Genomic DNA, 23,500 nt, shown 5'->3' with positions numbered 1-23,500 from the left:
TTTAAAATGTTCTTTAGAAATGACCTGTAATTTCATCCAACTAATCTCACACACTTTTGTTAAATTTCATTTTTATTACTCCTTAATAGTTTTTAATGCTATAGTGTTTTTAAATTACATTGTCTGATTTATTCTACTCATACTTGATTTTATTATATTGAACTTTGCTAATTTCCCAATAATTCTAATCATTTATAGACTCTTGGATCTTCTGCATGGATAATTATATAATCTGTAAATAAACTGTTTCTTTCACTGTAACCCTTAACCTTCATTTTCCTTGTCTCAGTAAAGGGGGGGCTGAAACCATTATTACCGTAATGAATAGAAGCAGTGAGAAAGGGCATTATTGCTTTGCTCTGGTTTTAAGGCGAATGCCTCTAACTTAACCAGTCAGTATAGCAAAGCCTATTTATTAAATACAGGAAATTTTCTTCTCTTCCTGGCTGAAGTTATATACTAAGTGTTAAATTTTATCAAAGTATTTTTCAACATCTGTAATCTCTGTTGCTTCTTCTGAGAGAAGCAGTCTGCCATGAACTCTGAATGTCCTTGTGCAACCCTGATAGGTATCAAAATGAAAGGCCTAACCATCCACTGATACAGAAGAGTTTTTGTAACTGGTCAACAGACAGTTCAACAGGTCAAGCTGACCAGTTTAACTCCCATGTGACTGCTTACTCCCCAGGAAAGGACTGGCTTGCTTCCTGACTGCAACAAAAGGTATCTAGCTTAACTCTGGGTTTCTCAGTTACAGTGCATCCCACTGTGTGCAGAGCCACCAACTCTGCCCATCATATCACCTTGTGGGACTTGGGGACAGGGACCCAACACTGCCATGTTGATGCTTCTGCTGACTACAGGGCTGTAGTAACTGCCCACTGAATCCAGCTGTCTACTTCTGGCACCTATGAAGTTGTGGCAGTTACTCCTTGCCATTCTCCATGAGTTTGTGATTCTTCTCCGACAGGCTATAAGAGATCTTTAAAAGGATCCTTTACAAACTCCAACACTATCAGAGTCAAGTTATACAAGAAAGCAACTATCAACCCAGTTAAATCTGTCCATCCTTTTTTTCTAACTATTCTATCAAATGTCTCTATAAGTAACCAAAGCTAACAATGATCGAGGTCCTTCCAAAATATGTTTTCCCAACAGGACTTAATTGATTAAAATAAAGCAACTAAGAGATGCTTTATAATAGAAGCTAATTTGTAATGACTCAAGTATTTTCAAGAAGGATACTTCTGGAAAAAAAATGCCTTACTTTCTAATTAAGTAAATAGATACCTTATAATCCAGTTGACTCATTAAGAACAATTTAATAAACAGAAAAGAATAAACAATAGTTTAAATATTTTTATTATCTATTATGAAATGCCAAGAGATAAGAATGCTAGCTTACTAGTGCCATTAATATTATATTACACAGTCACAAAAAGATTATAATACTGCTGCTTCTGAAATTTTAAATCCTATTTAATATTTCATCTATGTGCCTTAAGGTGAGATTTCAACAGGAGACATTTCAATGAGGCAACCATCAAAGTAATTATATTATTATCTTTATCTTTTTACCTGTATTCAGGCTGTCGGCTTGCAGAATGATCATCTCTCGTCCACCTATAGCCAGATTCATCCTGTAACAGAAAAATGTTACTTAAAATATTCATTTACATTATTTTGGTCAAATATAGAGTATCTATCTGTATCTAACAGCATTACTGGAAACTAGTTTCAAAACCAAAATAATATGAGGGAAAAAATACTTTCCTAAGTTTCTCTGTGCTTCAAAGGCATGAAAAAGAAAACAAGATACAAGTCATCCATTTCAAACAACTAATTTGGTAGACTGAGAACCTGTGGTACTTATTTATCTCTATTAAAATACTTAGAAGTATTTCTTTGGTGGGCCCAAACAACTTTATTGCCAAAAACACATGCCATTATTCACAATACAGAAAGTCTGTTCAAGAACAAAGGTTCAATTTAAATTGAAACACACATTTCTCAATCTTTCTTTTTATTTTTTTCCTCTGTGAATTTGCTCAGCAATTTTCATCTTCAAGCCTAATGAGAAAACCATCACTTTCTCATTTTTCTTGTTGGTGTCCTTTTCTCATCCTACCTCCCATTAAAAAATACAATTGGAAACAATATAATAAGAAATCAAAACTATATTAGATAAACTATATTAACCAAGATGTTTAAAATCTTGTTTAAAATTAAGCTAAGCTTAAAATTTTAAAAAGTAGCACACTTTGTCCTCTGAAACAGACAAGTTGGAAGAGGTACATATGAAGGAACCACATAGTAATCCACACTCCATTACTTTAAAATTATACATACAACAAGGGACAATCAGTCTTCCATATCCACAGGTTCCACATTAGCAGATTCAACCAATCACATTTAAAAATACAGGGAAAGGGTGGAATTCAGAAAGTTTCAAAAAGCAAAGCTTGAATTTGCCGCATGCTAGCAACTACTTACATAGCACTATGTTGTATTAAGTATCACAAATAATATAGAGATGATTTAAAATATATGGAGGATGTGCACAGGTTATATGCAAATACTATGCCTTTTTATATAAGAGATTTGAGCATCCTTGGGATTTGGTATACTGGGGGTCCTGGAACCAATCCCCTGATATCAATGGACAACTGTAACATGTGCACTACCTACAATTAGAAACAATGATTCAGCTAAAATAAATATTATCTTCATTTTCCTCTTTAGCATCACATACCATACTTACAAAAGTAAAATGTATTCATCATTTTTCTTCCCAACATTAAACTAAAGAAAAAAGCCAACAGCTATAATATCACATTGGATCTAGTAAGTAGTTTGTTTTATAGTAACTGAAGTCTAGGTAAGAATTAGTGTCATGAGAATCCTAAGGATCTCAAGTGGGTTTATTTGTTTGAAGAATATTACACGAGAAGATGTGTAAAGAATGAACAATTCAATTCATAACAATAAGAGTAAAAAATACCATCAAGGCACTATTACGTTTCAAATACAATTTGGTCCACTGAATCCAAAATTCCCTGTCTACACTAAACAGCCACAGGGTTTTCATGAGGTAACAACTGTTTATCCAAAGGCTAAACTGTTTCTCCTTCAGACTATCTGAAAGAATGACTCTGGTTGCAAAATTCAGTATTTCTAAAATAGAGATAATGCATAATGTTCACTTTTCAATATTGAACCCTTCCTCCTAAAGGAAAAGCATGACATTTAAAAGTGAACAAAATAAAAATCAATTCTATTGAGACGTAAGGAAGCTGTCATCAAATTTTATTAAAAGCAATGACTGAATATGTCATTAATATGATATTACATGGTAGGAAAGGGGAAAAAGGAGAAAATATAGGAAAATGGTTCAGCAGAAGAATGATGTAAACATGCATGTTATGTCAAAGGAAGTGCATCAAGGAATAGTTTAACCAAGTTCAATAACAGATTACTGCAACATTAAATATGTTTCTAGATTATTAAAGATGATTAAGAAAAGAACATAATAAAGCAATAGTAGCTAACATTTTAAAAATGCTTATTATAAGAAAGGCAATGTTTGGAGAGCTTTCTAATCTGAGGTAAGAAGCAGACTTTAATAATCACTATAACAAAATGAGACTGAGTGTCAACAACCTTAACCCAACCTCACCCACAGCATTTCATCACGATGAAAACAACGTAATTTTAACTGGGCACATTCAGTAACAGAAGATAACTACCTGCTGATCACTTGAAAATGAAAGTCACTCAGTTGTGTCTGACTCTTTGCAATCCCATGGACTATACATTCCATGGAATTCTCCACACCAGAATACTGGAGTGGGTAGCCTTTCCCTTCTCCAGGGGATCGTCCCAACCCAGGGATCCATCCCAGGTCTCCCGCACTGCAGGCGGATTCTTACTGAATACAAAAGCAATAGGTAAGATTACCCTTATCTGGTTCTACAAACCCTCGCCAACGGAGGGGATAAAAAAGCAGGTGAGTTGGAATCAATGTTATTAAATCTAAGACAGAGCTATCCAGAGCGCTTACCCACTTTGTCCAGCACCCCAAGATTCTTGACTACCAGTTCCCATTTGACAGCTCCAGGAGGCAATTCAACAGAGCATCAAGCAGGAAGTGTTTATTCAACTGCCTCCATGGCCAGTCACATAAATTCCAAAAAGTACATGATTCTTAAACTTATTAAAAACAACAATTAGTACATGGGGGAAATTTACATACTCCTCTGTGAGGTGGACCACTTCTTCGATCATGAGAAAAACTGCGGCCCTCGTCATAGTCTCGGTAATCAACATGACTGTAATATCTACTGTAGCTTCCTTCACCAGGTCTGTCTAGCAGTGGTGGTTTCTTTGGCACAACATTAACTACTCTACGGTAGCCATCCTAAAACAGACAAAAAGAAATATATAAAAATCACTAACTTCTCTATTTGGTTTTGGAAACGTTTTTTAAAAAGCATAGGAGTTATCCTTAATCAAATAGAGTAAATGTATAAACAAACAAAAATGCATTAATGAAATAACATGAATAATAACTAATAGTAAGGTCTTCACATGAATTAAAGGAAATGAAACTGTTCAATGAGAAAGCCAGGTGTTTAAAAGTAAAATGCAGCAATGCAAAAAACCAATCAGAAGTAAAAGAAAAAATACAATATTATTAACTGTTGCGAGCAAAATGACACAAAGACAAGACACACACACAAGAGACAGACAAAGACACCACTCCGGCCGGAGGAAAAGAACTGCTCAAACAAGCTGAGGTTTATTTTTATAAAGCCCCGTTGGCAGAATTCCAGACTGCATGACTAAGCCTTCTCAGTACAGAGCATGTGCATAAATGTTATCCTACAGCAAAAGGGAGGGAAATTCCCGTTTACTGCAGAGTCTGTCCAGAGCCCTTTCTTCCTCCTTATCACAGGAAGGGAATATTCCCTCGTTTGCAAGGGACCATTAAACTCAAGGCTGTGTCCAGACTCCTTGGCAGAACATCTTGTTTGCAAGCACGCTCCGCCCGAGCAGAGAGTCCCATTTGCAGGCACACCTCCACTTCCCTATTGTGGCCGTATTAACTTCCTTCATCTCCCCCTTTTTTATTAGCTTTAATAAATTGTAGCATGGTCTGGATCTTTTTTGCTTTGCGCTTTAGTTGTTTTTCTTTTTGCCATTGCTGGAAGACTAGAAAAGCAACACAACATAAAAGTAATATAAACACAGTGTTCCCAAATGTAGTCTCAATTAGTGTGGATACATGCCCTAATGGACTTAAGTTATCCATTCCCTCTTGAAGACTTTTTAACAAATCAGACTCTGTAATATCAGGTAAAGTCCTGCTAAAAGTAGACAAAATTTGTCGTTCCAGGTCCATAATCTCCGTAGTGAGATTTTGATGCCCAAAGATCGTTTTACTCTTTCCCATCCCTCACTCGTTAAACGGTACAGGTGTTATACAAAACTGAGAAGAATTTCAATCACATTTCAATACACTTTGTGTAGATAAAACAGTTAATTGATCCCCAAGCCAGGAAACAGCGTGTTGACGATTGAGCACGTCGGTAGCAAGTTGTGCATCCAAATCTCGCTGTTGTTGCCGTAACAAATGAGAGTCTTTATGCCAGTCCCAAACAAAATCAGCTGTTTGAATTTCTTGGTGTAATGCAAGGCCTGCCACTGCTGCTGTTGCAGTTACTGATGCAACTGCTAGAATCGAAGCAATGACCACACCAAGCATACGTCGAGATCGATGTAGCAAAGTCTGTACAGCGGTTACTAGAGAAACAGCAAAAGACTCTGACCACGGCCGAGTCAGATTTATAGGTAACCATACTTCTGTCCAAGTTTTAACAATAACTAACGAAAAATTGGAGTTATTAGCTTGTCTTTTAAATTCTTCTCACCAAGACTGATTTACACATTGAGTTAGATTACAATAATCACATGATATAGACCCCACAGTATCATTCCAAATCTAATTTCCATATAACAATGCAAAAGGATATTTTACACATGCCATTGCGGAATAAGATTTATTAACATGTAAATTAACATGAAATGGACCCGAGGAGTCGCCACTATCCAGAGTATAGTTTCCTGACCAGAAAGTGAGATTACCAGAAACTGCCCATAGTTTCCAGATATCCCCTTGAATGTGCGGATATCCTTGCAATTGTAATTGAGAAGGACAAGTGCAAATTGCTGCCATTTAACTGTTTTATTACCATTGCCCATCAAAGTACTATTTGCACGATGCCACCTAAGAGATTTATTTGACCATTTTTCTAAGAATTGCCCATGATCTGGACTCCAATCTACAATGATAGACCCAGAATAATTCATGACTTTAAAGGGTCGATGACCTCGGCAACGTTTCCATTCCAAAGATTTTAGAGAAGGAGCAAAAAAGTTAACAGGACATAGTGACATATGTATTCCATTATGAATGTCTATCGGTTTTGTCGAGGTGTTAAATCCCCTGGTGGAAACAAGCATAGTAAAAGTAGCAAAATGATAATTATTATACCTTACCCCCCATGTATTATAGGAATGATGAGAATGTTCCCTGGTGGACAGACAAAAAGGGTGCCCTCCTATGCACAAAGGAATACCTTCCACTGCAATGGTCAAATTACTAATATTATATTGTTGTTTATGAGGAGATAGTTGTTTTATTCCCCTGCAAGCTGGCGGGGGAAAGGCGGCAGTCTCATTAGTGCATACCTGCACTTTTGGTTCCCCCCAGGAAACTGCTCTTACCAATGGGGGATTAGGTACATATGCCCAATATGTATAATTACTTGCCGATACATCGATTACCTGACATGTTACCACCGCCATCATGGCAAGCAAAATGTTGGTAGGATTCAGAGGTTGCCCCGCCTTCATTAATGTCTTCTCTGCTTCCTGGGTCAACTTCTTCATTTGACCCCACGTAGGAGGTGTTGCTTTTCTTGTAAGGAAAGTAAAGCTTCTCTGCATAGTAAGCTTTTTAAATTTTTGAACAAAGGGATCAGCCATTGTTGATTTTGATCAATCTCGCTGGGGTCCAAAACCTGTAATTATTAACAGAAATGAAAGCATACCCTCGTCCCAGATATATTAATGATGCTGGGATCCAACCTTTCTCTTTATCTTTATACCAAATAGGCGTATTCAAAATCTTCTTATCCTCTTCTTTCTCTTGAAAATGCAACTTTGCTGCTGATAAATTTCCCTTGCTCCAAATATTCAAAAAATTTAGGGTAAGTAAGGTTTTATTCAGAATGTCTTTTGGTTTCATAAATCTCTTCTGTTCCCCCTTTTTTATTTTTTTAAGATATTTACGCAAGGTACGATTGGCCCTTTTAATGATAGCTTGCCCTTGAGTATTGTAAGGAATACCAAAAGTATGAGTTATATGGTATTGGGATAAAAAGTGAGCTAATTTCGCGGATTGGTAGGCAGGTGTATTATCAGTTTTCAATTCAATTGGTAATCCCATAACTGCAAAACAAGATAACAAATGAGCAATAACAGCGTCAGCCTTTTCAGAATGCAATGCAGTGGCCCACTGAAAATGTGTTCAAGTATCTATAGTATGATGCCCACATTTTTGTTGTCTAAAAGAAGAAATGTAAATTACATCCATTTGCCATATCTGATTTGCTTGTTGTCTTCTCATGTAGACACCTGGCGGGGTAAACAGCAAAGCAAAGGGTGCACATATGGAACAAGAATGAACAATATTTTGAGCTTGTCGTCGAGTGATAGCATGAGATTTTTGTAACCCTTTGGAATTGGTATGCTGTAAGAGATGTTCTTGTTTTTCTGCTTTTATAGGATAAAGTAAGGCATCAATTGTAGCATTTCTAAATGATAAGGGCCCAGGAAGGGCAGAATGTGCACGGATGTGAGTAAAGAAAATTAACTCTGAACGTTGCAAGAGCAATTGTTGTAGTTGGTAAAATAATTTATCAATAGCTGTTTTAAGAGTCAGCGGAAGGGAGACATGGGGAAGCTGTAGGCAAGAGAGAACAGCATATCGAGAATCTGAAACAATGTTAATAGGAAGTTGGGGAAAATCTTGCAAGACTAAAAAGATAACCCACAACTCAGCAGGCTGTACAGAAGAAAATGAGTAGGGGAGAACCTTAGAACTTTCCGGGGTCCAATATCCAGCAGTATTTTTATTTGCATCAGTAAAAATAGTGGGTCCCTTAACGGGAACATCTGAAATTGGGGATTGAGATAGCATAGAGTTAGTTTGAAGAAAATCAATCAATTTAGATGATGGATAGTGATTAGAAAATGAACAAGGAAATGAGGCAAGAGAAATCTGCCAGTTTTCGTTAAATTGTAAACATCGAGATATTTGAGCAGTTGTTAATTGAGTAACAATTTGGTGTGGTTCACATCCTGACAATTGTAGAATACGATGGCAACCTTTCTGTATAAGGAATGCTAATTTATCCATATATGTAGTCAATTTTTTGGAAAAGCTGTTAGGTAAGAAAACCCATTCTATTAATCCTTTTTCTTGAGCGATTACACCAGATGGAGAATAGGGGGTATGAAATATTACAAATGAAATAGGTTGAGATGCATGTAAATAAGTCAAAAACCCTTCATTTAGTCGTTGCTCAACAAACTGAAGTTTCTGTAAAGCCAATGGGGTTAATGTCCGGGGGCTATCGAGAGCTGTATCTCCCTCTAAAGTAGAAAACAAATGTTGTAATCGATAAGTAGGAATCCCAAGTATTGGGCGTAGCCAATTGATATCTCCCAATAACTTCTGAAAATCATTTAAGGTTTTGAGGTGGTCTCTTTAAATTTGCAACGTTTGGGGCCTTATTTTATGTCGCTCCAATACCGTCCCCAAATACGAAATAGTAAAGTCCTTTTGAATTTTTTCCAGAGCTATTTGTAAACTGTATTGTCTTAAAGCTTCCTGTACTTTTAGAAAGAATTCATCACGTTCAGCAATACTAGGAGCTGCTAATAGGAGATCATCCATATAGTGATATAAAATATAACTGGGATATTATTGACGGACGGGTCGTAAAGAACGAGCTATGAATTCTTGGCATAAGGTAGGGCTATTTATCATTCCCTGTGGTAAGACTGTCCACTGATAACGCTTAACAGGCTGAGCATGATTAAGAACAGGAACTGTAAAAGCAAATTTATCTCTATCTTGCAATTGTAGAGGAATGGTAAAAAAAAAAAAAAAAAACAGCCTTTAAGATCTATCACCATTAAGGACCAATTCTGAGGAATAAGAGCTGGAGAGGGGAGTCCCAATTGTAATGCTCCCATAGGTTCAATACATTTATTAACCTCTCTTAAACCAGTTAACATTCCCCATTTTTTAGATTTTTTTTTTTAAATAACAAAAACAGGAGAATTTTAAGGGGAGGTAGACGGTTTTATATGACCAAGTTGGAGTCGTTTTTGTACTAGTTGTTTTAACGCCTCGAGCTTTATTTGTGGTAATGGCCACTGCTCAACCCATTTTGGAGTACTGGTTAACCATTTTAATGGGAGTCCTCGAGGAATTTGAGCAGTGGCTACTAGTTTTTCGATGGGATGGTTATAGAAGCCCCCAAAGGAGAGAGAAGATCTCTTTCCCATATATTGATAGGTATGTTTACAATATAAAAGGTAACAAACACTGATCTTCCATTATGGAATTGGCATTGTAAGGAATGGGTACTCTTTCAGAGATCTGCAGTTGAGCCCAGTCTCGTCAGCATTAGAGGGCTTTTTTTTTTTTTTTAATCTTGGGGTCATTGTTGAGAAGAAATGACTGAAACGTCCGCCCCTGTGTCTATTAGTCTCTCAGGGTTTTTTTTTTTTTTTTGTATAATCAGGGAGAGAACAGGGCGAGAATCTTTGATAAGCATTTTTCAAAATATATGTCACCCAGTACTTTTAAAGCCTCCTGTTTGTTTATTAGGAAGAGCCAAAAAAGGATGATAAGGTAGGAGAAGTATTTGAGCAATATGTTCTCCAGCCAACAATGAAAGCGTGGTAGAAATAGAAACCGTAATTAAAATTTTTCCAACATGGTCAGAATCTATTACCCCAGGAATTATGGTTAGACCTCTCAAAGCCGCACTGCTATGGCCTAATATCAAGCCAAAAGTGCCCTTAGGCAGTGGTCCAAATATATTTGTTTTTAACTTGTAAATGTTTTTTCCTGGTGACAAAAGAACATTTTTAGCTAGTGGCAAATCGGCAGTAGCACTCCCTGAAGTAGCAGACCACAAATCCGAAATCATCAACGGTTGTTGGAGGGGAACAGGGTTGGGGCAGGTGGGATGGCAGGAGGGCAGGGAAGAGAAGTCCCCGGTATTGTTTTTGGCCCCCAAGGACTTAGGCCCACAGGATAGTTTTCCAGTATCAGGTTGCCCATTTTGTTTGTTTTAGATCTGCACTCTTTAGTCCAATGAAGCCCCTTCCCACACTGACAGCAAGGTCCAGGAGGAGTCTTATTTTTCTCAGCAAGAGATCTGTCTTTAGGAATTGCACCTTGATCAGCTTTTAATTTTTGACACTCTCTTTTCATATGACCAGGTTTTTCACAATGGAAGCAGTTACCTCCCTTTTGTGGTCTTATAGCTTTGGCCAAAGCTGTAGCAAAGACATTAGCCTGATGCTTTTTCTTATTTCCGAGCAGGCTCTGATATATTTAGTCACAAATGTACCCTGTCCCTTTAATGGTCCCAGTATACGCTTACGTTCAGGATTTGCATTTTTAAATGAGAAGAGTTGACTCATTGGAAAAGACTCTGATGCTGGGAGGGATTGGGGGCAGGAGTAGAAAGGGACGACCGAGGATGAAATGGCTGGATGGCATCACAGACTCAATGGACATGAGTCTGAGTGAACTCCAAGAGATGGTGATGAACAGGGAGGCCTGGCGTGCTGCAATTCATGGGGTCACAAAGAGTCAGACACGACTGAGCGACTGAACTGAACTGAACTGAAGGTTTGTAATAATATCTCTGAAATCTCATCCCTCCCTATAGCTCGTTTCACAGCTACCTTCAATCTTGCTAGAAAATCAGTATATGGCTCATTGGGGCCCTGAATGGTTTTAACAAAGGCAGGCTGGGCATGGCCAGTAGGCACCACATGGCGCCATGCTTGTAAAAAGACCTGGCGAACTTGTTGTAAGTCTTGGTCAGAGTACTGAGCCTGTTCTCTTAAAGCTTGATAATGGCCTTTTTTCATTAGCTTGTCCTTGAGAGGACCAGGGGGATTTTATCTTTTATTAATTTGAGCTTGCTTTTTAGCTTTTTTTTTTTTTTCCACCAACTACGAAGTTGCAACCATTGAGAACCCTCCAAGACAGCTTGGGCAATGGATTTTCAATCTAATGGAATAATTAATTCGCTTTTTTTCAATGATTTTAACATAGCCAAAACAAAGGGGGATTGAGGACCATATTGCGCTATTGCAGCTTTAAAATCTTTAAAAAATTTATATTTCAAAGGAGTATATTGAACATTTATCACATTGGCATTTTGCTGTCTCTGAATAGGAAATAATTGTGGAGGATCGATAAGTCCACCAGGGGGAGCAGGTAAGTCATTGTCATGAAGCATAGACAAAGGAAAGGAAAACTGACAATGTTCCCTGCCTACATCAGGCAGATCAACCACAGTGGGGAAAAGACAAGCATAAGGAGGAGCAGAGGGTGTAGATTTTTTTTCCTCTTTACGAGATTTCCACCACTCCTGGAACAGATGGGTCATTTTTTAAATCTCTTTGCCCTCCTCTGACGAAACTGAAGAAGCCTCCGAATTTGATTTCGAACTATCAGATGTCTCACCATTTACAGGAGGAGGCTCACCTGTATCCTTACCTTCAGGCAGTGCAGAAGCCCCACCAACGTGTGGCACATCCTCATAAATTGCCTCTCCCTTCACTGAAACATTAGATTTAGTTTTACTATCAGTAGAGAGCAAAGTCAAAGCCTGTGTTATAGCACTACATAAAGTCCATAACTTCAAGGGGATCACATTACCCTTCTGATGTTGCTTTTTCAATTTTTTTTAAATTATTTTCCACTCTTTTAAATTTAACTGTAACTTAGTTTGATATTGAAACCAATAACAATATTGCTCCACCAAGCGAAAGAGCTCACTCAATCGGCGAGTCGAAGCCTTCACGCCTATGGTGTGGAGAAGTCCTTTGACCAACTCCATGTATTGTGTCCATAATGATGAGGAATTCCCCATGATTTTCCCGAAAGTTCCCCTGCTATGAATATAAAATCCTCCCGGGGTTACTCACCCTTTCGGTTTCACTCGAGCCCCAGGTTGGGCACCAGATGTTGTGAGCGAAATGACACAAAGACAAAACACACGCACACAAGAGACAGACAGACACTACTCCAGCCGGAGGAAAAGAACTGCTCAAACAAGCTGAGGTTTATTTTTATAAAGCCCCCTTGGCAGAATTCCAGACTGCATGACTAAGCCTTCTCAGTACAGAGCATGTGCATAAATGTTATCCTACAGCAAAAGGGAGGGAAATTCCCATTTACTGCAGAGTCTGTCCAGAGCCCTTTCTTCCTCCTTATCACAGGAAGGGAATGTTCCCTCGTTTGCAAGGGACCATTAAACTCAAGGCTGTGTCCAGACTCCTTGGCAGAACATCTTGTTGGCAAGCAGAGAGTCCCGTTTGCAGGCACACCTCCGCTTCCCTATTGTGGCCGTATTAACTTCCTTCAATTAATAAAAAATAAACCATGAAAGGGAGAATGTCACAGTAGCTCTAATCCCTAGTTGCCCAGGTATTTTAGAAGTAAAACCATTTAAGATAGCACACATCTTTTGTTTACTGTGTCTGAAGTTTACTGTCCAGAAAAAAATAAAAATATTTTTACACATAACCAACAGCAAATAAGGAGATAATACTGAGCTAGAAAGATCTAGAGGATACATTTGCTATTTCTAAAACAGCATGTAAGAGAAGAGCCTGTGACATCATAAGTTTGGAAGCAAAATAAAACTCGATATAAAAGCTGACCTTAAAAAAAAAAAAAAGCTGACCGAATTTTCAAAGTAATATGTTAATGTTTTAAAGTTTAGCTGAACAGATTCTTAGTGGGAGTTGGGAAACTGAAAAGAGGGAAAATAACACCTATCTTAGACTAGAAGCTGCTGTAAAATAAAAATGATTATCAACAAGAAGAACCAGAGAGCTACAGAACATGCATCTCTAAATAATCTGGTCTTGAGCACTCATGCTATGTCTATCAATATCAGATGAGGCCTATGTGAAAGAAACTGGTAAGCCACCCAAGTGTAAGATATGATCACTATGAATTAACTGATTTGACAAAATGAAAAACTTATAATGCCTAACATTCAAGAGTGGTAGGTAATTTTACTATTTAAGTCTCAGTTTCATTATCTGAACAATGACATTAATAAGAGTAACATCATGAAGTTGTGAGGACTAAAGAAAAACCAAACTGTAAAACACTTAGTACAGCAGGATACACTAAGTACTCAAAAAATGGTTGCTATTTTGATTACTATTTTTACAAGTCTAAGTGAAACACTAAATTCCTCAAAGTGGCTATTTCCTTAAATTGCTTCTTAGCATTAATAACTACAACTATTCAATAACTACCACATAGCTATAAAATAGCTATTTAAATATATAAAAAAATATTTTAGTGGCTATTAAATAACTACACCCATGCCAAATTTCCCAATGGGTAGGAAATTTGTCAACGTGCCACAAAAAAATAGTTCATATCCATTTGAGAGTTAAAATGACCTATGTAATTTTTTCCCATGGGGATATAAGGTGGTTTCCTTTAGTAGGTAACAAATTAAATTACAATATATATTCTGTATGATCACATAAAATATAGTACACAAATGAATTTAGTGACTTTTTTCTCCTTAACACTATCTTTCATAGAGATTTCAATTAAATCTAAGCAAATATTGAGCTTCTTAAAAAAAACTGTCATTAAGCCAAAATTTACAGCATCTTCTAATTCAAAATTTGTTGCACATAAAATTAAAACCACTGACTTCTCCAATTGTGGGAAACCATAAAATTCAATTACACAATACCTGTTTGTTCCTACCAAATAATAAATGAAAATAATCAATCCAAGGTTGCTAACTGAGCAAAAGAAAAAATCTGCTAATGATAGTTCTTATATCTAGCAATGAAGATGAAATTGCTGTTTCCTTAATGTTTTGAGAAAGTATACAAATATATACATTATACCATCCCTCTGGTGGTGTCGCACTGAGTAATTCTCACAAACACACAGGATTATGAGAGCCACAGGGAGGAAAAGCTGAGTGCTTATTTACTGGTAACTTATCTTGTAATCTTTAAGAGCAGTAAAGCAAGACAAGGACCAGAACTCTAGGATTAAGGATGCTACCTCCTGGAGGTCTAGAGGAAATCCCATGAGAGTCCTAAAGAAAAGTCTTTGAAGAGAAGGGGGATTGTTCTGCATGCAGAACAGTGTCCTCCTAATGCTGACATGTCAGCTAGATCGGTTAACTCAAGAGCAGGAGAAAGACCAAGCAAGGAAGAGAGAATGAGTAAGATTAAATTCCAAGAGACATTTCTGAGACAGCAGTAAAACATGGTTCCCACAAATCCCCTCTTCTTGTTTTAATGAATGTTTCTTTGATCTTCTTGTCAGAAGAACAACATTATCATCATCACCTCAGTGCAAGTGAGTCGAGAAAATAAGGCAATCAATGTTCTGAACATGAGAAAACATGCTATACAGTCTAACTGGTCCAAAGAGCACACTGATTTTCACCAAACCATAAAACTGCAGGTTCCAAAGCTGCAAGTCGAGATAAAATCATTTGATCAATTTCCACTGTTCAGTCAAGTCAGAAGTTATATTAGTTGTAAGAGTCTGTACTTGGCAGTTTTTAAGGAAATAGAAAGGGCTGCTGCAGTAGCAGCTGCCATGGTAACAGCTATTATGGAAACTATTAGAGTACCTAAAAAAACGTTTTTTACCCCAAACTAGATTGGATTGAGCTAGGTGAGAACCACCACACCAGGGTCAAGTTAATAGAAAGGGTAAAGTTATAAGCAAGTGCAAAGATGTATGGTCTGGTAGTGCAGATATTAACATGGGCATTCATGTCTGTAAAGTTCCAAACAAAATGATTACTGTTAAAGATTCCAAGGCCCCGTTGCAAAACCTGTGAGAAAAAAGGAAGCGCAAAACAATGCCACATGAGGATCTTAGTAGGAGACTATTGTAATGGTGCTAGTGCAAATTTTAAACAGAGTACAAGTCCTGTAAATCCAAGATTCCATTAAGGGTCAGATTTCTTATAGTGAAAGAGAAAAGACCAATTCCAAATCTGATCATGCCAAGTTTTGTTACTGTCTTGAACCAATAATCCTTGGGGACCCCAATTTTCTATTGTATAATTATCGATCATGAGAGCTGTGTGGAAAAATTATGAGATCCTCAAACATGCCAATTAAATCCACCAAACAGTCACATATCAACCCACACATGAATACATAATGGGACTGATGTTTAGGGAAGACATTCCAGATGCTAAGTTTCCTTGGAAACCAAAAGTAAACACAAAGGTCTAACGTTTAACGGTAATGATTCGAGATCGTTTTGGGGGGTTTATTATATTATTAATATACCACTGAGCGCTGGTATAAGCACATATCTAGGCATTTGTTCAATTAGTTATGCAGAAGGGTAGATGTGAACCATTAACGGTCCAAGGAGAATCTAAGGTATGCATAGGTAAAAGAGATTAAGGAGAAAGCCATTCTCCCCTAGTAATGGTGGAATCGTTGGTAGAAACAGGAATTTCTGGATCTTCCCATGTGACAACAGACAACAAAGGGAGGTTCATTAAGTGAGCCCAGAATGTATAGTTACTGTTAAGTAGTATATGAGCAGGAACCCTAGTGAAAAACAGAAGTATAACCTGAAACAGCCATACCTTACGGGCAGAGTTAGCAGTTATAATGGTAAAAGGGAAAGCAACATCAGGAGTAACAGGTGTGCCACTATTAATAACAGCTATTTCAGCTCTTAAAGTAAGATGTTTAATATTACCCCACATAATGTCAGCGGCTGGAGAATGATTGGTTATTTCTCAGTCTTTTTGGAAGAGGCATGCCAGGAAGAGACATCTGGGTGGTCAATAGATGAAACTCCAGTAATGGATCCTTAAGTCCTTGGTGCCAACTCATGACAAAGGTTCACACAACAAACAGGCAGGGATCCAAAGTGGACCTGATGGAGACAAAACAGCAGCATATTCCCTTCCCCATGTTAGTAATTTAACAGGTCCCTGCCAAATAGGAGAGAGGGTGGTTGTTTAAAACGTACCGGAGGGAATTCTTATGAATGTGTAGTAGCAAAATGTCTAGTAACAGCAGCTGACTGTGAAGAACTTTTGGAAACTGACAAGTGATTAGGAGCGAATAAGGCAATATATAATCATTCCCTGCTGCTGCTGCTGCTAAGTCGCTTCAGTCATGGCCGACCCCACAGCCAGCCTCCTACCAGGCTCCCCTGTCCCTGGGACTCTCCAGGCAAGAACACTGGAGTGGGTTGCCATTTCCTTCTCCAATGCATGAAAGTGAAAAGTGAAAGTGAAGTCTCTGTCGTGTCTGACTCTTAGCGACCTCATGGACTGCAGCCTACCAGGCTCCTCCGTCCATGGGATTTTCCAGGCAAGACTACTGGAGTGGAGTGCCATTGCATTCCCTAGGAGGAGTTAATTCTTTCCTTTTCAGTTTACTTAAAAATAATTTCAGTAGCCCATTTATGCATTCAATAATGCCTGTCCAGTAAGGTTGTGAGGAATACCTATGATGTATTAATATCCCATAGACAAAAGAAATCTCTAAGTTTGTGTGATGTATATACTGCAGCATTATCAGTTTGAATGGTTTGAGGGTGTCCTAGAATAGCAAAACATTCAAGGTGAGCTTGCTCAGGATGTGCTTATTCTCCATGTTGTGTGGTAGCCCATAAAAAGCCTGAAAAAGTATCAACAGTTACATCCACAAAGTGAAATGGTTTAAATGGAGGATAATGAGTCACATCCATCTGCCACAACTCATTACAACAAAGACCACAAGGGTTATAATGCCAGCTTCTGGGAGAGAAGGAGTTAATAACTGATATGTGGGACAGGCACTAACAATCTTTTGGTTTTCTGTAAGGTTAGAGCAAATTGTTTATGTAGTGCCTTGGCATCCTGGGGGAAGAACTGATGTGACTGAAAGGCAGCAGTAAACGACGATCCTATAAGGTGAAGAGATGAGTCAGTTTGTTCATTTCCGAAAGTGAGAGGTCCGGGAAATTGTGTACGTCCTCCAATATGAGCTATGGAAAAAGGATGTTGTCGTTTAGTTAAAAGAGTTTGAACAGAAACAAAGAAGGAAAGTAATGGTTTATCAATTGAGGTATTTAAAATAGAATTGGGCAATTACTGAATGAAATTAACAGCATACAAGGAATCATTAATACAGTAAAGTTTGCAAGGTTTGCAATGCAAGCAAGACAGCAGCTAATTCAGAATGCTGTGGGGATGTTTGGGGGCTGGTAAAGATCTTTATCCATCCTGATGTTTCCTTCCAGGTCACTATTCTTCAAGTTTGACTGCCATTTGTATAGTGGGTAAGCAAGTTAGGAACAGGATGTCTAGAGATAAGAAGATGTAAAGAAAAGGGCACTAATTGTAAAACAGAAGTTATTTTATTCATCAGTAAGTTGTAAGTAATTCCCCTGTAAAATCTGATATGGCTATTTGAAATTGTTCATTAGTTTGATATAATGATTCCACATTTTCTTTAGATATTCCCACAAAATTGTCTGTGGATCTGAGCCAGTAAGGCAACAGAGGCCTAAGTGTCCTTGCTGTAATAGATGTAGTCTCTCCTGTAAGCAGGGAAGAACACGGTATTTTGGTTGATTAGGATAATGTAACTATTCAATGCTTTTTATCTCTTTAGGTAAGATGTGGGCAAATATTGCTATAGGAGTATGTTTAATAGAAAGAAGAATCACTGAAAAAGGATGTGAAGGAACATACAGTCAAGAAAATGTTTAACATAAGCAGCGCTGAATTGTGGTAATAAAGCATAATGTTAAGGAGAAAAATAGCAGGGTGAGGTAGGATCTTCATTTCCCTGTAATAACTGAAAGAAAGTGAAAGTGAAAGTCACTCAGTTGTGTCCGACTCTCTGTGACCCCACGGACTATACAGTCCATGGAATTCTCTAGGCCAGAATATTGGTGAAGCCTTTCTCTTCTCCAGAGGATCTTCCCAACCCAGGGATCAAAGCCAGGTCTCCCGCACTGCAGGAGATTTTTTTACCAGCTGAGCCACAAGGGAAAGGAAGCTCTGCGTATGTTGGGATGCCTAACGTAGGTCATATCCAATTTAAGTGACCCAAGAATTGCTGTAAAGAAAGAAGTGTTAATGATTCTGGAACCTTGAAGGAAAATTGTAAAGGAGTAATTGCTTATTGTAAAATTTGAAGGCCAAGATATTTCCATGGGGGCATGTATTGGATTTTCTCTGGAGCTATTCTTAACCCCTGTGAATTCAAATATGTCTGTAAGGAAGAGAGAATTTCTGCTAATTTTTGTGGTGAAGAGTGTGCTAAAAGAATATCATCCATATAATGATAAATACGGGCATCGGGAAATTGTTGTAACAGTTGCAGACTTAGATCTACAAATCTTTGACATGTGGTAGGGCTATTCTTCATACCCCGAGGTAAGTATTTCCACTGATATCATTGTAAAGGACGATGATTATTTATATTAGGAACTAAAACTGTAAATTTCTGTTTATCTTCAGAATGTAAAGGTATGGTAGAAAAGCAAATCTTAAGATCTATAATTATTAGTGTGATCGTCTGGAATTAGAGAGGGGTTTGGAATAGCTGGTTGTAATGAACCCATCGGTTGCATTTGAGCATTAATTACTCTTAAATAACAAATTAAATGCCATCTTCCTGATTTTGGGGGGATAATAAAGATGGGAGTATTCCACAGGCTTAAGGAAGGTTCTCTATGCCCTGCATCTAATTATTCTTTAACCAACTGTTCTATAAGCGCAATCTCTTCTTTAGTCCTAGGTCACTGCTCTATCCAGACCCGGGTGGGGAGGGGGGAGGAGGGTTCATCAATCCAGATGATTTGTAATGGTATATAACAGCAGTGGCCCTGAGGATAAATTTGTCTGTAGTTTTAAATGATATTGTTATAATATATCTAACCCCCATAAAGTTGTAGGAATATTCATGATGTAAGGACAATAATAGCTACATGCCCTTCTGAATATGTACAGATTTTTGGAAAGGTGCTTTGATGTGCTTCTTGGAATCCCCCAACAACTAAAATCTGTCCATGGACCCTTTTTAAAGGCCAGATGGGAGGCCATTCTTGTTTTGTGATAATAGCTACATAAGTTCCTAATCTATTAAACCCTTGAAAGAAAGGTCTTGAATTTTTAGGGTTTATGTGGGGTGGTTAGTCAAATAGCATAGTCTACTAAGCCACGTTGGTAGATCCAAAGCCTCCTTTCCTAATTTCTTTCTCTGCTGAGGGCACAAAATAAGGCAAGAGTAATAGCTGTGCAACTTTTGTCCCTTTCTCTAGTGTATGATAAGTATGTGAGAGCCATAATTTGAATACTTCCTGAGTAATCAGAATCAATTACCTCTGGTAAAATATGAATACCTTTCATAGTTATGCTGGACCAGCCTAAAATAATTCCAACTGTGTCTTTAGATAAAAGGCCATAAACTTCTGTAGGAATACGTTTAACTTCATCGATACTATGAACAGAGATTAGCAATATTGTACAGGAGGTGGTGATCAAAACCATCCCTGAGAAAAAGAAATGCAAAAAGGCAAAATGGTTGTCAGAGGAGGCCTTACAAATAGCTGAGAAAAGAAGAGAAGGGAAAGACAAAGGAGAAAAGGAAAGATATATCCATCTGAGTGCAGAGTTCCAAAGAATAGCAAAGAGAGAATAAGAAAGCCTGCCTAAGCGATCAATGAAAAGAAATAGAGGAAAACAATAGACTGGAAAAGACTAGAGATTGCTTCAAGAAAATGAGAAATACCAAGGGAAAACGTCATGCAAAGATGGGCACAATTAAAGACAGAAACGGTATGGACCTAACAGAAACAGAAAATATTAGGAAGAGGTGGCAAAAATAGACAGAAGAACTGTACAAAAAAGGTCTTAATGAAACATATAACCATGATGATGTGATCACTCACCTATAGCCAGATATCCTGGAATGTGAAGTCAAGTGGGCCTTAGGAAGCATCACTACGAACAAAGCTAGTGGAGATGATGGAATCCCAGCAGAGCAACTTAAAATCCTGAATGATGATGCTGTTAAAGTGCTGCACTCAATATGTCAGCAAATTTGAAAAAACTCAGCAGTGGCCACAGGACTGGAAAAAGTCAGTTTTCATTCCAATCCCAAAGAATGTTCAAACTACCACACAATTGCACTCATCTCACACACTAGCAAACTCATGCTCAAAATTCTCCAACTTAGGCTTCAACAGTACGTGAACCGAAAACTTCCAGATGTTTAAGCTGGATTTAGAAAAGGCAGAGGAACCAGAGATCAAATTGCCAACATCTGCTGGATCATAGAAAAAGCAAGAGAGTTCCAGAAAAACATCTGCTTCACTGACTACGCTAACGCCTTTGACTGTGTGGATCACAACAAACTGTGGAAAATTCTTAAAGACAAGGGAATATGAGACCACTTCACTTGCCTCCTGAGAAACCTATATGTAGATCAAGGAGCAACAGCTAGAACTAGACATGGAACAACGAACTGGTTCCAAATTGGGAAAGGAGTACATCAAGGCTGTATACTGTCACCCTGCTTATTTAACTTATATGCAAAATACATCATGCAAAATGCTCAGCAGGATGAAGCATAAGCTGGAATGGAGGGGAAAATATCAATTATCTCAGATATGCAGATGACACTACCCTTATGGCAGAAAGTGAAGAGGACCTCAAGAGCCTCTTGATGAAAGTGAATGAGGAGAGTGAAAAAGCTGGCTTAAAACTCAACATTCAAAAACGTAAGATCATGTCATCTGGCCCCATTACTTCATGGCAAACAGACAGGGGAAAAAATGCTCACTGCAGATGGTGACTGCAGCCATGAAATTAAAAGATGCTTGCTCCTCAGAATAAAAGCTATGACAAACCTAGACAGCATATTAAAAAGCAGAGACATTACTTTGCCAACAAAGGTCCGTCTAGTCAAAGATATGGTTTTTCCAGTGCTCATGTATGGATGGAAGAGCTGGACCATAAAGAAAGCTGAGTGCCAAAGAACTGACGTTTTTGATCTGTGGTACTGAAGAAGACTTTTGAGAGTCCCTTGGACTGCAAGGAGATCAAAGCAGTCAATCCTAAAGGAAATCAGTCCTGAATATTCATTGGAAGGACTGATGCTAAAGTGGAAGCTCCAATATTTTGGCCAGCTGATGTGAAGAACTGACTCATTGGAAAAGACCCTGAAGCTAGGAAAGATTGAAGGCAGGTGGAGAAGGGGACGACAGAGAATGAGATGGTTGTATGGCATCACCCACTCAATGGACATGAGTTTGCGTAAGTCTGAGTAAGCTCCGCGAGTCGGTGATGGATAAGGAAGCCTGGCGTGCTGCAGGCATGCAGTCACAAAGAGTGGGACGCGACTGAGCAACTGAACTGTCTGAACTGAACTGAAGGAATTTCTCACTCTTCTATGGCGAAAACCGCAACATGACATAAATTCCAAGTATTTAGATGCTGTACATTAACAACACCTACACCATTTTTCAACCAATGACCTACTGGTTCCAAATCAGACACTTTCAAAGAAACTTCTTGTGGATACCAAGGACAACAAGCATAAATCACCATAAGAAGTTTAGTTAAGTCTGCATCAGAAACCTTACAACCAGCAATGGCAAGCAGAAAAGAAAGCTGATGCTTATGAGCAAGCTGTAGAGTTACAGCGGAAAGCGAAGTACATCTAGAAGGCTTCGTTCCGTCACTAGTCTTAAAGGCCATAGTTCCTACCTGGAAGAGCAGATGTCCTTTTCCCTTGCTCAGGCTTGAGCAAGCAAACCTTCACATGGTCCCTGTTCGGCCACCAAATGTGGCAGAGTCATACTGAGTTAGTTCTCACAAACACACAGGATTATAAGACAGAGCAGGGAGAACTCGCAAAAGAGCCACACAGAGAAAAAGCTGAGCGCTTATTTACTGGTAACTTATCTTGTACTCTTTAAGAGCAGTAAAGCAAGACAAAGATCAGAACTCTGGGATTAAGGAAGCTACCTCCCAGAGGTCTGGAGGAAATCACATGAGAGTCCTAAAGAAAGGTCTTTGAAGAGAAGGGGAGTTGCTCTACAAGGAGAACAGTGTCTTGCTAATGCTGACATGTCAGCCAGACCATCTAACTTAAGGGCAGGGGAAAGACCAAGCAAGGAAGAGGGAATGAGTAAGATTAAATTCCAAGAGACAGTTCTGAGAAAGCAGTAAAATATGGTTCCCAAATAAACTTAACTACTTCTTTTAAGTTATAGTGTTATGATTTTTTACACTTTCATATTTATCATTATCTTAGAGACAAGACAATTTCTTCCACATGGCTCTCTGCATTTCTGGAATAAGGACTATTCATAGTTTGCCTGTGCTAACAGAAATCTGACCAAGATACATATTAAATGATTTTTGCAATTTTGAAATCTGAAATGGTAATTGCGTTTTGTTAGAAAACCAATTATTCCTTCATTTTCTATAAATTCCAATTCACTATAAATACCTGTTATGAAAAACACTTTCATTTTAGTTTAAGTAAAAGCACCAAGTTTGATGTTTTGCTTGATTCAATATATAAATGTATATCAAATTCTCTTCAGGCTTATTACTAATTGGGTAAAAATTATCAGAATTACATTTCTTTAAAAACATTTTTTTTCCATTGTCATTAAAATATACTTTGCATTCATTTTAACACAAAAACATTTTATTTTAATATATAAGCACCCCTTCTTAAGCATCTTTCTTTTTTGAGACATAATGAAATATTTCCATTTGAAATAAAGTATCTTGAATTTACTTGGAACTAATCTAAGAAAGAGCAAGGTGGTGAAAGCACAGACAAAAGAAGATTGACCATGAGTTGATAAATACTATTTGAATAATTTGTCTGTGGGGAGTTCATTATGTCATTTTGTCTACTTTTATATACTTAATTTCCACCATTATAAATAAAAAGTCAAAAACAACGAAAACACATTAACCCACCACTAAAGTAACTAAGTACAATGGTACATGTAACTACTCAACTGCCAGATTTCCTGACACAATCAACTTAGTATGAATGGAAGTTTCATGGGCACAGAAACCTTGATCTTACTCTCTGCCCTTTTCCCAGCACTTGGGAG

The 23,500-nt window shown here is 37.9% G+C and overlaps 1 protein-coding gene across 12 annotated transcripts in view; it reads right to left on the bottom strand.

Annotated features, from left to right (window-relative positions):
• The window catches only part of PPHLN1 (periphilin 1), a 171,621-nt gene that overhangs the window by 123,201 nt on the left and 24,920 nt on the right, over nucleotides 1–23,500 (bottom strand). For 7 of the 12 annotated variants that reach the window (XM_040233783.1, XM_040233786.1, XM_040233785.1 and 4 more), the window contains 2 exons: nucleotides 4,253–4,417; nucleotides 1,579–1,640 (listed from right to left, as the gene is read on the bottom strand). In XM_040233783.1, coding sequence (XP_040089717.1) covers nucleotides 1,579–1,640; nucleotides 4,253–4,417 — 227 coding nt within the window. The remainder of the gene's footprint in view (nucleotides 1–1,578; nucleotides 1,641–4,252; nucleotides 4,418–23,500) is intronic. The other 5 variants (XM_040233789.1, XM_040233791.1, XM_040233787.1 and 2 more) reach the window with 1 other exon arrangement.

Source organism: Oryx dammah, unplaced genomic scaffold, assembly GCF_014754425.2.
Source record: "Oryx dammah isolate SB20612 unplaced genomic scaffold, SCBI_Odam_1.1 HiC_scaffold_29, whole genome shotgun sequence".
In the NCBI taxonomy this organism is placed as follows: Eukaryota; Metazoa; Chordata; class Mammalia; order Artiodactyla; family Bovidae; genus Oryx; species Oryx dammah.
This window is presented reverse-complemented; position numbering and strand designations above follow the sequence as displayed.